At 43.7% G+C, this 12,968-nt stretch overlaps 1 protein-coding gene across 1 annotated transcript in view; it reads right to left on the bottom strand.

Annotated features, from left to right (window-relative positions):
* The window catches only part of trip11 (thyroid hormone receptor interactor 11), a 127,488-nt gene that overhangs the window by 49,440 nt on the left and 65,080 nt on the right, over positions 1–12,968 (bottom strand). Inside the window, exons 13-14 of the mRNA XM_070879571.1 lie at positions 8,686–8,879; positions 6,807–6,970 (exon numbers count right to left, since the gene is read on the bottom strand). Of these exons, the coding sequence (XP_070735672.1) occupies positions 6,807–6,970; positions 8,686–8,879 (358 nt within the window). The remainder of the gene's footprint in view (positions 1–6,806; positions 6,971–8,685; positions 8,880–12,968) is intronic.

Raw genomic sequence — 12,968 nt, 5'->3', positions numbered from 1 at the left:
CCCTCGAGGGATTTCAACTGCCCATTCCACTAACCGATGTCTTTTACACTCCATCACCCGGTTTCCCAAACCCCCGACTTTTGTGCCATCAGCAAATTCTGAGATTGTGCTCCCGATGCCCAAGTCCCAATCGTCTATAAAATCGAGAACTAAAGAGGATCCAACACTGATCCCTGGAGTACAACACTTACAACTATTCTCCAATCCAAGCAACACCCATCAACCCTCATTGGCTCCTGTCCATCAAACAACTTTATCTGCCAAGGACTGAATCAGGCTCAGCTCTGATAATCCTTGTGCTCCTAAAGCATTTTGGCACTCTCACATTGAGAAATTCCACCTGGATGAGGAACTGGCGGGCAACCAAAACCCGTGAACTCATACAAAGGTACTAACCCGTGGTGCCTTAAGAGAACGGGGGACAAAATTGGAAGGAAAAAATACATGGCAAGTGATTGGCTGCTGATTGGTGAGTAGTTTTTCTTTTTCTTTATTAGTCAGTAACTTTTAACATTGTTGTCGCCAATTTAAGTATATCTAAGGGTTAAGTCATGGCAGGATAGCTCGGTCACGTGATATGCTCCTCCTGTACCATGTGGGAACTCAGGGACAACACCAGTGTCCCCGACGACTACATGTGCGGGAAGTGTATCCACCTCCGGCTCCTGACGGTCCGCGTTGCGGAGTTGGAGCTGAGGGTGGATTCACTCTGGAGCATCCACGATGCTGAGAATGACGTGAGTAGCACGTGGAGCGAGTTGGTCTTACCGCAGGAGAAGGGTCCACAGCCAGCGAGGAAATGGAAGACCAGCAGGAAGAGTAGTGCAAGGAAGGTAGTGCAGGGGTCCCCTGTGGTCATCCCACTGCAAAACAGATACACTGCTTTGAGTACTGTTGAGGGGGATGACTCATCAGGAGAGGGCAGCAGCAGCCAAGTTCATGGCACCATGGCTGGCTCTGTTGCACAGGAAGGCAGGAAAAAGAGTGGGGGAGCGATAGTGATAGGGGATTCAATTGTAAGGGGAATAGATAGGCGTTTCTGCGGCGGCAACCGAGACTCCAGGATGATATGTTGCCTCCCTGGTGCAAGGGTCAAGGATGTCTCGGAGCGGGTGCAGGATATTCTAAAAAGGGAGGGAGAACAGCCAGTTGTCGTGGTGCACGTTGGTACCAACGACATAGGTGAAAAAAGGGATGAGGGTCCTACGAAATGAATTTAAGGAGCTAAATTAAAAAGTAGGACCTCAAAAGTAGTAATCTCGGGATTGCTACCAGTGCCACGTGCTAGTCAGAGTAGGAATCGCAGGATAGCTCAGATGAATACGTGGCTTGAGCAATGGTGCAGCAGGGAGGGATTCAAATTCCTGGGGCATTGGAACCGGTTCTGGGGGAGGTGGGACCAGTACAAACCGGATGGTCTGCACCTGGGCAGAATTGGAACCAATGTCCTCGGGGGAGTGTTTGCTAGTGCTGTTGGGGAGGAGTTAAACTAATATGGCAGGGGGATGGGAACCAATGCAGGGAGATAGAGGGAAACAAAAAGGAGGCAAAAGCAAAAGACAGAAAGGAGATGAGGAAAAGTGGAGGGCAGAGAAACACAAGGCAAAGAACAAAAAGGACCATTGTACAGCAAAATTCTAAAAGGACAGAGGGTGTTAAAAAAACAAGCCTAAAGGCTTTGTGTCTTAATGCAAGGAGTATCCGCAATAAGGTGGATGAATTAACTGTGCAAATAGATATTAACAAATATGATGTGATTGGGATTACGGAGACGTGGCTCCAGGATGATCAGGGCTGGGAACTCAACATCCAGGGGTATTCAACATTCAGGAAGGATAGAATAAAAGGAAAAGGAGGTGGGGTAGCATTGCTGGTTAAGGAGGAGATTAAGGCAATAGTTAGGAAGGACATTAGCTTGGATGATGTGGAATCTATATGGGTAGAGCTACAGAACACCAAAGGGCAAAAAACATTAGTGGGAGTTGTGTACAGACCGCCAAACAGTAGTAGTGATGTTCGGGAGGGCATCAAACAGGAAATTAGGGGTGCATGCAATAAAGGTGCAGCAGTTATAATGGGTGACTTTAATATGCACATAGATTGGGCTAACCAAACTGGAAACAATACGGTGGAGGAGGATTTCCTGGAGTGCATAAGGGATGGTTTTTTAGACCAATATGTCGAGGAACCAACTAGGGGGGAGGCCATCTTAGACTGGGTGTTATGTAATGAGAGGAGATTAATTAGCAATCTCGTTGTGCGAGGCCCCTTGGGGAAGAGTGACCATAATATGGTGGAATTCTGCATTAGGATGGAGAATGAAACAGTTAATTCAGAGACCATGGTCCAGAACTTAAAGAAGGCTAACTTTGAAGGTATGAGGCGTGAATTGGCTGGGATGGATTGGCGAATGATACTTAAGGGGTTGACTGTGGATGGGCAATGGCAGACATTTAGAGACCGCATGGATGAACTACAACAATTGTACATTCCTGTCTGGCATAAAAATAAAAAAGGGAAGGTGGCTCAACCGTGGCTATCAAGGGAAATCAGGGATAGTATTAAAGCCAAGGAAGTGGCATACAAATTGGCCAGAAATAGCAGCGAACCTGGGGACTGGGAGAAATTTAGAACTCAGCAGAGGAGGACAAAGGGTTTGATTAGGGCAGGGAAAATGGAGTATGAGAAGAAGCTTGCAGGGAACATTAAGACGGATTGCAAAACTTTCTATAGATATGTAAAGAGAAAAAGGTTAGTAAAAACAAACGTAGGTCCCCTGCAGTCAGAATCAGGGGAAGTCATAACGGGGAACAAAGAAATGGCGGACCAATTGAACAAGTACTTTGGTTCGGTATTCACAAAGGAGGACACAAACAACCTTCCGGTTATAAAAGGGGTCGGGGGGTCTAGTAAGGAGGAGGAACTGAGGGAAATCCTTATTAGCCGGGAAATTGTGTTGGGGAAATTGATGGGATTGAAGGCCGATAAATCCCCAGGGCCTGATGGACTGCATCCCAGAGTACTTAAGGAGGTGGCCTTGGAAATAGTGGATGCATTGACAGTCATTTTCCAACATTCCATTGACTCTGGATCAGTTCCTATGGAGTGGAGGGTAGCCAATGTAACCCCACTTTTTAAAAAAGGAGGGAGAGAGAAAACAGGGAATTATAGACCGGTCAGCCTGACATCGGTAGTGGATAAAATGATGGAATCAATTATTAAGGATGTCATAGCAGTGCATTTGGAAAGCGGTGACATGATAGGTCCAAGTCAGCATGGATTTGTGAAAGGGAAATCATGCTTGACAAATCTTCTGGAATTTTTTGAGGATGTTTCCAGTAGAGTGGACAAGGGAGAACCAGTTGATGTGGTATATTTGGACTTTCAGAAGGCGTTCGACAAGGTCCCACACAAGAGATTGATGTGCAAAGTTAGAGCACATGGGATTGGGGGTAGTGTGCTGACGTGGATTGAGAACTGGTTGTCAGACAGGAAGCAAAGAGTAGGAGTAAATGGATACTTTTCAGAATGGCAGGCAGTGACTAGTGGGGTACCGCAAGGTTCTGTGCTGGGGCCCCAGCTGTTTACACTGTACATTAATGATTTAGATGAGGGGATTAAATGTAGTATCTCCAAATTTGCGGATGACACTAAGTTGGGTGGCAGTGTGAGCTGCGAGGAGGATGCTGTGAGGCTGCAGAGCGCCTTGGATAGGTTAGGTGAGTGGGCAAATGCATGGCAGATGAAGTATAATGTGGATAAATGTGAGGTTATCCACTTTGGTGGTAAAAAGAGAGACAGACTATTATCTGAATGGTGACAGATTAGGAAAAGGGGAGGTGCAAAGAGACTTGTGTGTCGTGGTACATCAGTCATTGAAGGTTGGCATGCAGGTGCAGCAGGCGGTTAAGAAAGCAAATGGCATGTTGGCCTTCATAGCAAGGGGATTTGAGTACAGGGGCAGGGAGGTGTTGCTACAGTTGTACAGGGCATTGGTGAGGCCACACCTGGAGTATTGTGTACAGTTTTGGTCTCCTAACCTGAGGAAGGACATTCTTGCTATTGAGGGAGTGCAGCGAAGGTTCACCAGACTGATTCCCGGGATGGCGGGACTGACCTATCAAGAAAGACTGGATCAACTGGGCTTGTATTCACTGGAGTTCAGAAGAATGAGAGGGGACCTCATAGAAACATTTAAAATTCTGACGGGGTTAGACAGGTTAGATGCAGGAAGAATGTTCCCAATGTTGGGGAAGTCCAGAACCAGAGGTCACAGTCTAAGGATAAGGGGTAAGCCATTTAGGACCGAGATGCGGAGGAACTTCTTCACCCAGAGAGTGGCGAACCTGTGGAATTCTCTACCACAGAAAGTTGTTGAGGCCAATTCACTAAATATATTCAAAAAGGAGTTAGATGAGGTCCTTACTACTAGGGGGATCAAGGGGTGTGGCGAGAAAGCAGGAATGGGGTACTGAAGTTGAATGTTCAGCCATGAACTCATTGAATGGTGGTGCAGGCTAGAAGGGCCGAATGGCCTATTCCTGCACCTATTTTCTATTGGGGGGGGGGGGGGGGGGAAGCTTGCATCTTATCATAGAACGTTTTGTAAAGATTAGATTGTTTATGCCATTTCGGCTTATAGGTTACAAGAATGATGATTCGCTGATGTTCGTACAAGGTATTACATGACTGCCTCATAGAAATACTCGGGTACCCATTAATCCTAATCCATTAATCTTTTATTGGTTTACAGAAACTAGTTAGCATGGGGACAGTTTCTTAATTCATCATCTCCTTACATGCTCCAATTTCATTCCACCATGTTCTAAATACTTACCACTTTGTGCATGCTCATCAAGGAGAGTTATATTAATGCTGAGAAATGACATCAATTGTATAACCAGAAAAGCTCCTTTTACAACTGCCTAACAATATATCTTACTCAAGCTCAAGAGCGCACACTTCATGCACCAGTGTAAATTTGTCTCTGTGGAAGAGACGGCCATTTGGTGCCAATCAATGCTATACAGTGTGCAATTTTATGCTGAGGGTCCATCCCTGCCAAACAAAGAGTCGAGATGGCTCACTCATTTCATTGACAGCTGTCGAAAGGACAACTTTACTTCAATTTATCTGCTCTGGATTCAAACCCAGCTCCCATAGCGGAGAGGAAAGTGTGTTAACTCACTATAGTCCCCAGCCATCTTGCTTATTGTTAAGATATGCCTTCAGCTTTGAATGTCCATGACATTGGTCTTTTAAAATCTTCTTACATGGTTAACCAAGCAACTTGGGGGCGGGAAAAAAAGTTAATTTGTGAGGGCCAATTCATCCCACTTATTACTTTCAGGATCAAATGGACTCTATCAACCACTTAAACAACTATGCGAGGATCACACAAAACTAGAAGTATCTATACCCGATGTAGGATCTCTAACGTGCTATTACAATAAACAGATTCTACTCAAAACTTTAAAAAAAAGGACATGGGCAAATTCCTACATGGTCTAAAGGGATACGGACTTGGCACCAAAGCAGGAAGAGCGATGAAAACGGTCTGACCAAGTCTGCAGTGAGAAGCTAAGTAAGACTGGATGGACTGACTGAACAGTCTAGTCATTCCTGCAGCATTCCTACTTGACATGGGACTTGATCATTTTTAATTTTTTTTTTAAAAAAGGCATCACAAACAGAATATTCTGAAATGCTATATTACAACATTTTTAAAACAAATCTCAAGTTAAGACTTTTACTTATTCGTCACTTCCATATAACTATCAGATTTAAAGCTTGATGTAAAATTATTTTGAAGTGTTATTTGATTTGTAGATATTTTTATTTCTTAGTTTGCTTTCTCAATACTATTTGTCCTCTTCCAGTTTCTTTCCTAACTCCATTTACCTGCTGCGGTACAGTTCATCACGGCAGTTTGGGCTGAAGGTGGCCCCTTTGGCTATTTGATCTCATCCTTCCAAAATGACAAATCTACTTTTTTTTCTGTTATTGCATCTAGCTGTGGCTTAAATGAGTCTTGTGTTCTGGCTTCAACCACGCTACCTAATAACCCATTCCAACTACAGAGCTGGATGTTGGCTGTACAGGCCACTTTCTGAAATATTAATAAAAAGTATTCCCTTTTGGAAAACTTTTTGGTTTTCCAAATGTGCAGAAACAAATGCTTTTCAGCTCTGATTCCACAGTTAATGTTATAATTCATGATGCATATTACCCAGAAGTCAGGACATGGGTTGAATTTTGCCACTGTACCTCGAACACTGAATTGACACCACTGAGGGGATGAACAAGGCATCTAAATCAGTGGTTATGGATTATTCTACATATAAACTTACTTGGTTTAGATGGGTGTACTATAGCACGCCAAGACATTGCACCATGGAGTAATACTAAAGAGGTTTGTACCTGCATCCTTCACACAGCAATTCCACATTGTGGCAAAGCCATTGTGGGAGGTGCTGAGTCAGGGTTATTTAATTTGAGTGCGGGAAGAAATGAAAAAGCATATTGGGAGAATCACTCTGGACATACAACCTCTGCCCCCTAGTGTTCAGTTTAAGCATACAACAGGAGGCCTAAAAGCAAGCTGCCTGCTTATTTGTTTGGACAGAGAATGTTATGATGCATAATATGATCTTTGGGGAAATAATTAAATTGGAGAGGGGAAATGAAACCTGGCTAAATTAATTCCCGTGATTTAAGTAAAACTTCTTTTTTTTCCTTCCATATGATTAGATCCATCCCCAAATATAGTCGCTCCCTACAGTTGCATAGTTTAAACAAAGACTTACCCTGTTGAAACTGCTCTATCACCATCTGCAGGTTGGTCAGTGACATTGCGTATTGCTTTACTTGCTCTTGAGACACATGCAATTGCATCACTGTTTCGTCTCGCTGTTTTGCAATGGTCTGAAGTTGTTCCTGCAAGGACTCCACTTGAAGACTGGCTTGGTGGCTGTTGGGAAGAAAAGCATGACGCTCGAGCCTTTAAAAAAAATATTCGTTCCTGGGATGTGGGAGTCGCTGGCAAAGCCCATCCCCAATTACCCTTGAAAATAATTTATGCCATCAGAAACTGGTTTGAAAGCACTGATGTGTGGAGAAGCTGAATTTACACCTATAGCGACACAGCAATTGCACCCTCAGTCACACGTGGGTTACAGAACATAAATCAAGTCGCAGACATCCCACAGGCAACTAATTTTTCATAAGCAACCAGCCTGATCGATGCTAACACTTCAGTATAACACTGAGGTTACTTATTCACTAAGTCAACAGTGCTTCTATTAATTCTATTCAGGTTCCTGCAGATGTGCAGAATGAATGCACACATCCTTCGCAATTTTATATAAACTTTGTAAATGTGCCTCTTCGCTTGGAGGAATCCAATCCTTGGATTGCATTACCTTGGTTTAATTGGGAGCAAATTCACTGAGTCAGGAGCTTGTTCAAGCCCAACTCAAGGATTTGAGCACATAAATCTAGGCTGACACACCAAAGAAAGAAAAACAGACTTGCGTCTTTCACGACCATCGGACATCTCCAAAAAGTTATTTTGGAATGTAATCACTGTTGTGATTCAGGAAACCCAGCAGCTAATTTGCGCACAGCCAGCTCCCACAGACAGCAATGTGATAATGACTAGATCATTTGTTTTTGTTATGATGATAGAGGGATAAATATTGGCCAGGACAAGAAGTGCTGCATTGTCAGAGGAGGCATCCCTTGGATGAAAATCAAACCATTAGGCTTATTCTGCTAGTACAAGTAAATGTTAAAGATCAATGGTACTATTCAAAGAAGAGTAGGAAGTTCCCTGTGTCTTGGCCTGCATTCCTTCCTCAACCAACATCTCCAAAATTGCTGGTCAATGCACACGAAAACACTTAATTACAAAATAAAGAAAAGATTTGCATTTATATCGAGCCTTTCACAACCTCAAGACATCCCAAAGCACTTTACAGCCAATGAAGTACTTTTTGAAGTATAGTCACTGTTGTAATGTGGGAAGTGCAGCAGCCAATTTGCGCACAGCAAGCTCCCACAAACAGCAATGTGATAATGAGCAAATAATTTGTTTTCGTGATGTTGATTGAGGGATAAATATTGGCCAGGACATCGGGGATAACTCCCCTGCTCTTCTTCAAAATAATGCCATGGGATCATTCACGTCCACCTGAGAGCAGACGGTGCATCGGTTTAACATCTCATATGAAAAATGCTGCGGGACATTTCTGACAGCCACTATGATGAATGCAAAGATCTTTATTTCTTCATTTGTCCAAATGTGTGCACTGCCAGGAGTTTTTTTGCTTGGTGATCAGGACCATAGCCTAGGCTCAGTCAACTGTAGTGGCTCACTAGTGCACTGACGAAGATCAGCTAACTCAGTATACAGCAAGAACTGAACCTGGAATCCTTCTGATCAGCATGATTTCAACGTCTGAAGTTGTTACATTAATTATCCTCTTTCCTTTCTCAAACTCTGAGCAGCTGCTTAAAATGCCAGACTGAAAGATTTATCCTCTACCTCTTCAGAAGAATGTAGTCACCCCAATCAGTGCTTTCACACGATGCCACAACTAAGATTAGTGATTCATTGTGAAGCAAATCACGGCCCGAATCTATGCCATTTGAATTTATTATTTAGTAAAAAGACATTACTTCTACCTGGCGTTTTCCACAGCACAAGATGATGATGCCAACTTTTCCTCCAAGAAAGTAGCCTTCTTCCTCAGCTCAGTCTCTCGGTCCTCAGCACCCAATGCCTCTCTGGTGTATGACTCTTCCATCTCGAGCAAGTGGTGTCTTAATCGCTGGAGCTCCTGGTTCGAACGCTGCTCCTTATCACGCATGTGCTGCAACTGAAATAAGAACAGGTGTTCCTATCGCCTTGTGTTTTTCGTAGGATTGCTAATTATTCCTTTTTCCAAGATAGTAAAATACACGGAAATCAGAATCAGGTATTAGTTGAGGAGGAGAACACAATAGAATGCCAGGACTAAATGGGAGTGAGACCTACTTAAACAAAATACAGGTGATGACCAGCATGCAGGTGCAGCAGGTAATCAGGAAGGTGAATGGAATGTTGGCCTTCATTGCGAGAGGGATGGAGTACAAAAGCAGGGAGGTCCTGTTGCAACTGTACAGGGTATTGGTGAGGCCGCACCTGGAGTACTGCGTGCAGTTTTGGTCACCTTACTTAAAGAAGGATATACTGGCTTTGGAGGGGGTACAGAGACGATTCACTAGGCTGATTCCGGAGATGAGGGGGTTACCTTATGATGATAGATTGAGTAGACTGGGTCTTTACTCGTTGGAGTTCAGACGGATGAGGGGTGATCTTATAGAAACATTTAAAATCATGAAAGGGATAGACAAGATAGAGACAGAGAGGTTGTTTCCACTGGTCGGGGAGACTAGAACTAGGGGGCACAGCCTCAAAATACGGGGGAGCCAATTTAAAACAGAGTTGAGAAGGAATTTCTTCTCCCAGAGGGTTGTGAATCTGTGGAATTCTCTGCCCAAGGAAGCAGTTGAGGCTAGCTCATTGAATGCATTCAAGTCACAGATAGATAGATTTTTAACCAATAATGAAATTAAGGGTTACGGGGAGAATGCGGGTAAGTGGAGCTGAGTCCACGGCCAGATCAGCCATGATCTTATTGAATGGCGGAGCAGGCTCGAGGGGCTAGATGGCCTACTCCTGTTCCATGTTCTTATGTTCTTATGTTCATGCAGTTCCCCTTCTCCACCGTTGCCTGCATTCACTAAACTTAAGTGGTCCATGTCCATTGTTCTGAAGTTAACGAGAACCCAGATTATTGAAAGTATAGCGATCCGGCTCTTTTCCTGCTTCACCAAATCCACTGAGCCAAATGCAAGATATCCTGAAACATTTTCAGTTACAGTGCTATGCACAACTTCGGATGTTGTTTTACGCTCAATTGCCCAGGCTTATGATTCACAAAAGTCCTTCCAAGTAATAAACCGTGCTTCTTTTCATTAGGTCTCACTCCCAGACATCTGACGATTTGCCTTGCGTTGAGTTAACTGGTATTTTTTTTCATGGCTTCCGCAGCGATCAGCTGCATGGTGCACGACTGTATCAAGATGTGATAATGCCCAGCCTGCTCCCTACTAAGCCGATTATTTAAGCCATGGAGAGCAGTGGCAGGCTGTAAATTTAGATAGAGGAGAGCATGTGGACAACACTCTCCCACAACCAAAGAAAAACTCAATCGATATAAAAGCACAAAAACGATACATGTACTCTCAGATACGTCTAGAAATGCGTATAGCTTGGGAGGAGGAACAGGTTAAGATGAAACATTTAAATAAATGGAATACACAAATACTCGGGCTTTACTCTGCAGCTTGCTGTGCTTGGGCGTGCCCACTGCTGATCACAAATACCCAAAACAGAAAATATTCAATTTTTTGCATCTCTAAGAAATGTTGTCCTCATCATCATAGGCGGCCCCTTGAACTAGGATGTCTTGCTTCCACGAGTTCACAAATGTTTCAATGAAGGACCCGATGTAAGATACCCTAAAAGCTTGGTTTCAGGAGGCTCAAAAAGACCCCAAGATATGCAAATAGAATACCATTTGCAGCCCACACAGTGCTGTTCATCAGTGCATGTGCTATCTCTTGTATGGACTTCTGCCAATCTGGTGACAAACTATATCTAAGCCATTTGCTAGCGGATAAACGTTACAGTGCATTGGATATGCAGCAAGCCTAATTTATTTGTTGCCTTGGATGCACCTTCCCAGAGCAGTCGTTTGTGTCTGTATCGGAAATGGCCCTGACTTCAGCTATACTCAGGACATTAGAGAAGATACAGGGAAGATAAAAATGACTTCAACCTAAAGCTCATCCACGATGTCCAGTGTTACATTTTCCACCATGCAGCAGATTCCTTCTCAAGGTCAGTGGCATCAGACATTGCTGCAATTAGACCGAGCACCTCACTTTTATGGATGTTGACTCTGTCAAAGTTTATTACACCCATGGGTTGCATTTGCATCATCTCATGACCTGAACTGCATATTCATGTCTTTTGCGCATGATGATGATATGTATTTTGTCAATCTATCTAAAGGTGGACTGAGTAAACAGTTGGATGAAGCAAGGCTTGATAAGAGTCCTTAAGCTGCTTTATTTCACAGTAAGTGAACATACAGAACAACACTTATGTTGAGAGTCACTTACTTCAAATCAGTACAACTTATCTTCACTTAATGATAATAAAGAACACACAGCACCTCCTCACATTTGTGGGTTATCTTAATTAACTTAAATATCAATGGCTTCTTTGCCACTGCTAACTGCCTCTTTAAAGCTCTCTCTCCCCTGCTTCATCCATCCCAACCTCTCAAGTGCCAGGAGCGCATGGAGTTATTTGTCACCAGACAGAGACCATCCAATCAGATGTCTCTACTGCTCCCCCTTCCCCAATATGTCAAACGTTCCACAGGCCACTCTACTCTACTCCTAAGTCCCCATCTTGATCTCTCATCTTTCCCTTCCTCCCACCTATGTCCTCTCTTGAGCTCATTTCATTTCCAAGACCCACCCCCTGCTTCCTTGACTTTACCAAGCTGCTGATCACCCAACTTCCCTCCTTGTTTCCCCATTGTAATTTGTTCCCTCTGTGAAGACAGTGTTCCCTTCCTTTTCAAAACCATCAGCCTCACCTCACTGCTCAAAATACTCATCATTGAATGCTCCGTCCTTGCAAACTACCGCCCTACCTCCAAGCTCCCATTCATCTCCAAAATACCTGAAATAGGTTCTTCATCAAGATCCACGCCCAAATCTCTTCATTCAGGTTTCACTCCTCCCACATTAGCAAAACAGCCTAACCAAAGACATGAGTAACATCCTCAGTAATTGTGACTGTGATGCATTATCTCTACTCATTCCCTCAGCAGCCTTTGACATAGTCCACCACACAATCTTCCTCCAGCACCTCGCCTCCATTATATAGTTCAGTGGGACTGCTCTTGCTTGGTTCTAACTCTTCTTACCTATCCAATTGTAGCCAGATCATCTTCAGCAGTGGCTTCTTTTCCCATTACCTTGGGAGTTCCTGAAGGACCCATTTTCCTTATCCAAGTGTTCCCCTTTGGTGACGACATCTGGCAACACAGGGGCAGCTTCTACATGTGTGCTGTTAGAAGTTACGTGTCAGCAGAAACGCTAATGACCAAGATGTTCAACTTCACTAGGGGTCCAGGAAAATGTCAGTGCTCTTGCCCCGGAAGACATGCACAATGTAGTAACACAGCTTCCTCAACACCTGAAGGCAGGCTTATGGCAAAACTGAAAGAAGCTTATTACCTATAGAAGAATGCCATACTTTCTCCCCAGCCATACAAGGCCACCCTGGCCAGGGCTCTTGCAACATGCTACTTTCATGGCTGACTATGTTCAGCTGCACTGGATGAATCTTGCTCAGACATGGAGATTGTGCTTCTTTGTAGGTTTGGAATGTAGAAAATTCAGAATTCTAAATTGTTTAACTAACTTGATTTGAGTTTTTTGATGAGGCAGCAGAGAGGGCAATGCAGCTGATGTGGTGTTCATGGACTTCCAAAATGCATCTGATGAAGTGCCACATAATAGGTTTGCCAGCCAAGCTAAAGCCCATGGAATGAAATGGACAAACTGGCTCAGTGACAAAAGAGTATAGTGATGAAAAGTTGTTTTTCGGCCTGGAAGAAGGTAGACAGTGGTGTTCCCCAGGGATCGGTACGAGAACCACTGCTTTTCTTGATATATATTAATGACCTGGACTTGGGTGTACAGGCACAATTTAAAAATTTGAAGATGACACAAAACTTGGAAGTATAGTGAACAGTGAGGACAATTGGGATAGACTTCAAGAGGACATACACAGGCTGGTGGAATGGGCAGACACGTGGCAGATGAAATTTAACACAGAA

This window comes from Pristiophorus japonicus, chromosome 4 (assembly GCF_044704955.1).
Source record: "Pristiophorus japonicus isolate sPriJap1 chromosome 4, sPriJap1.hap1, whole genome shotgun sequence".
Classification (NCBI taxonomy): domain Eukaryota; kingdom Metazoa; phylum Chordata; class Chondrichthyes; family Pristiophoridae; genus Pristiophorus; species Pristiophorus japonicus.
Note: the sequence above shows the minus strand (reverse complement) of the source record. Positions and strands in the feature narration are given on the sequence as shown.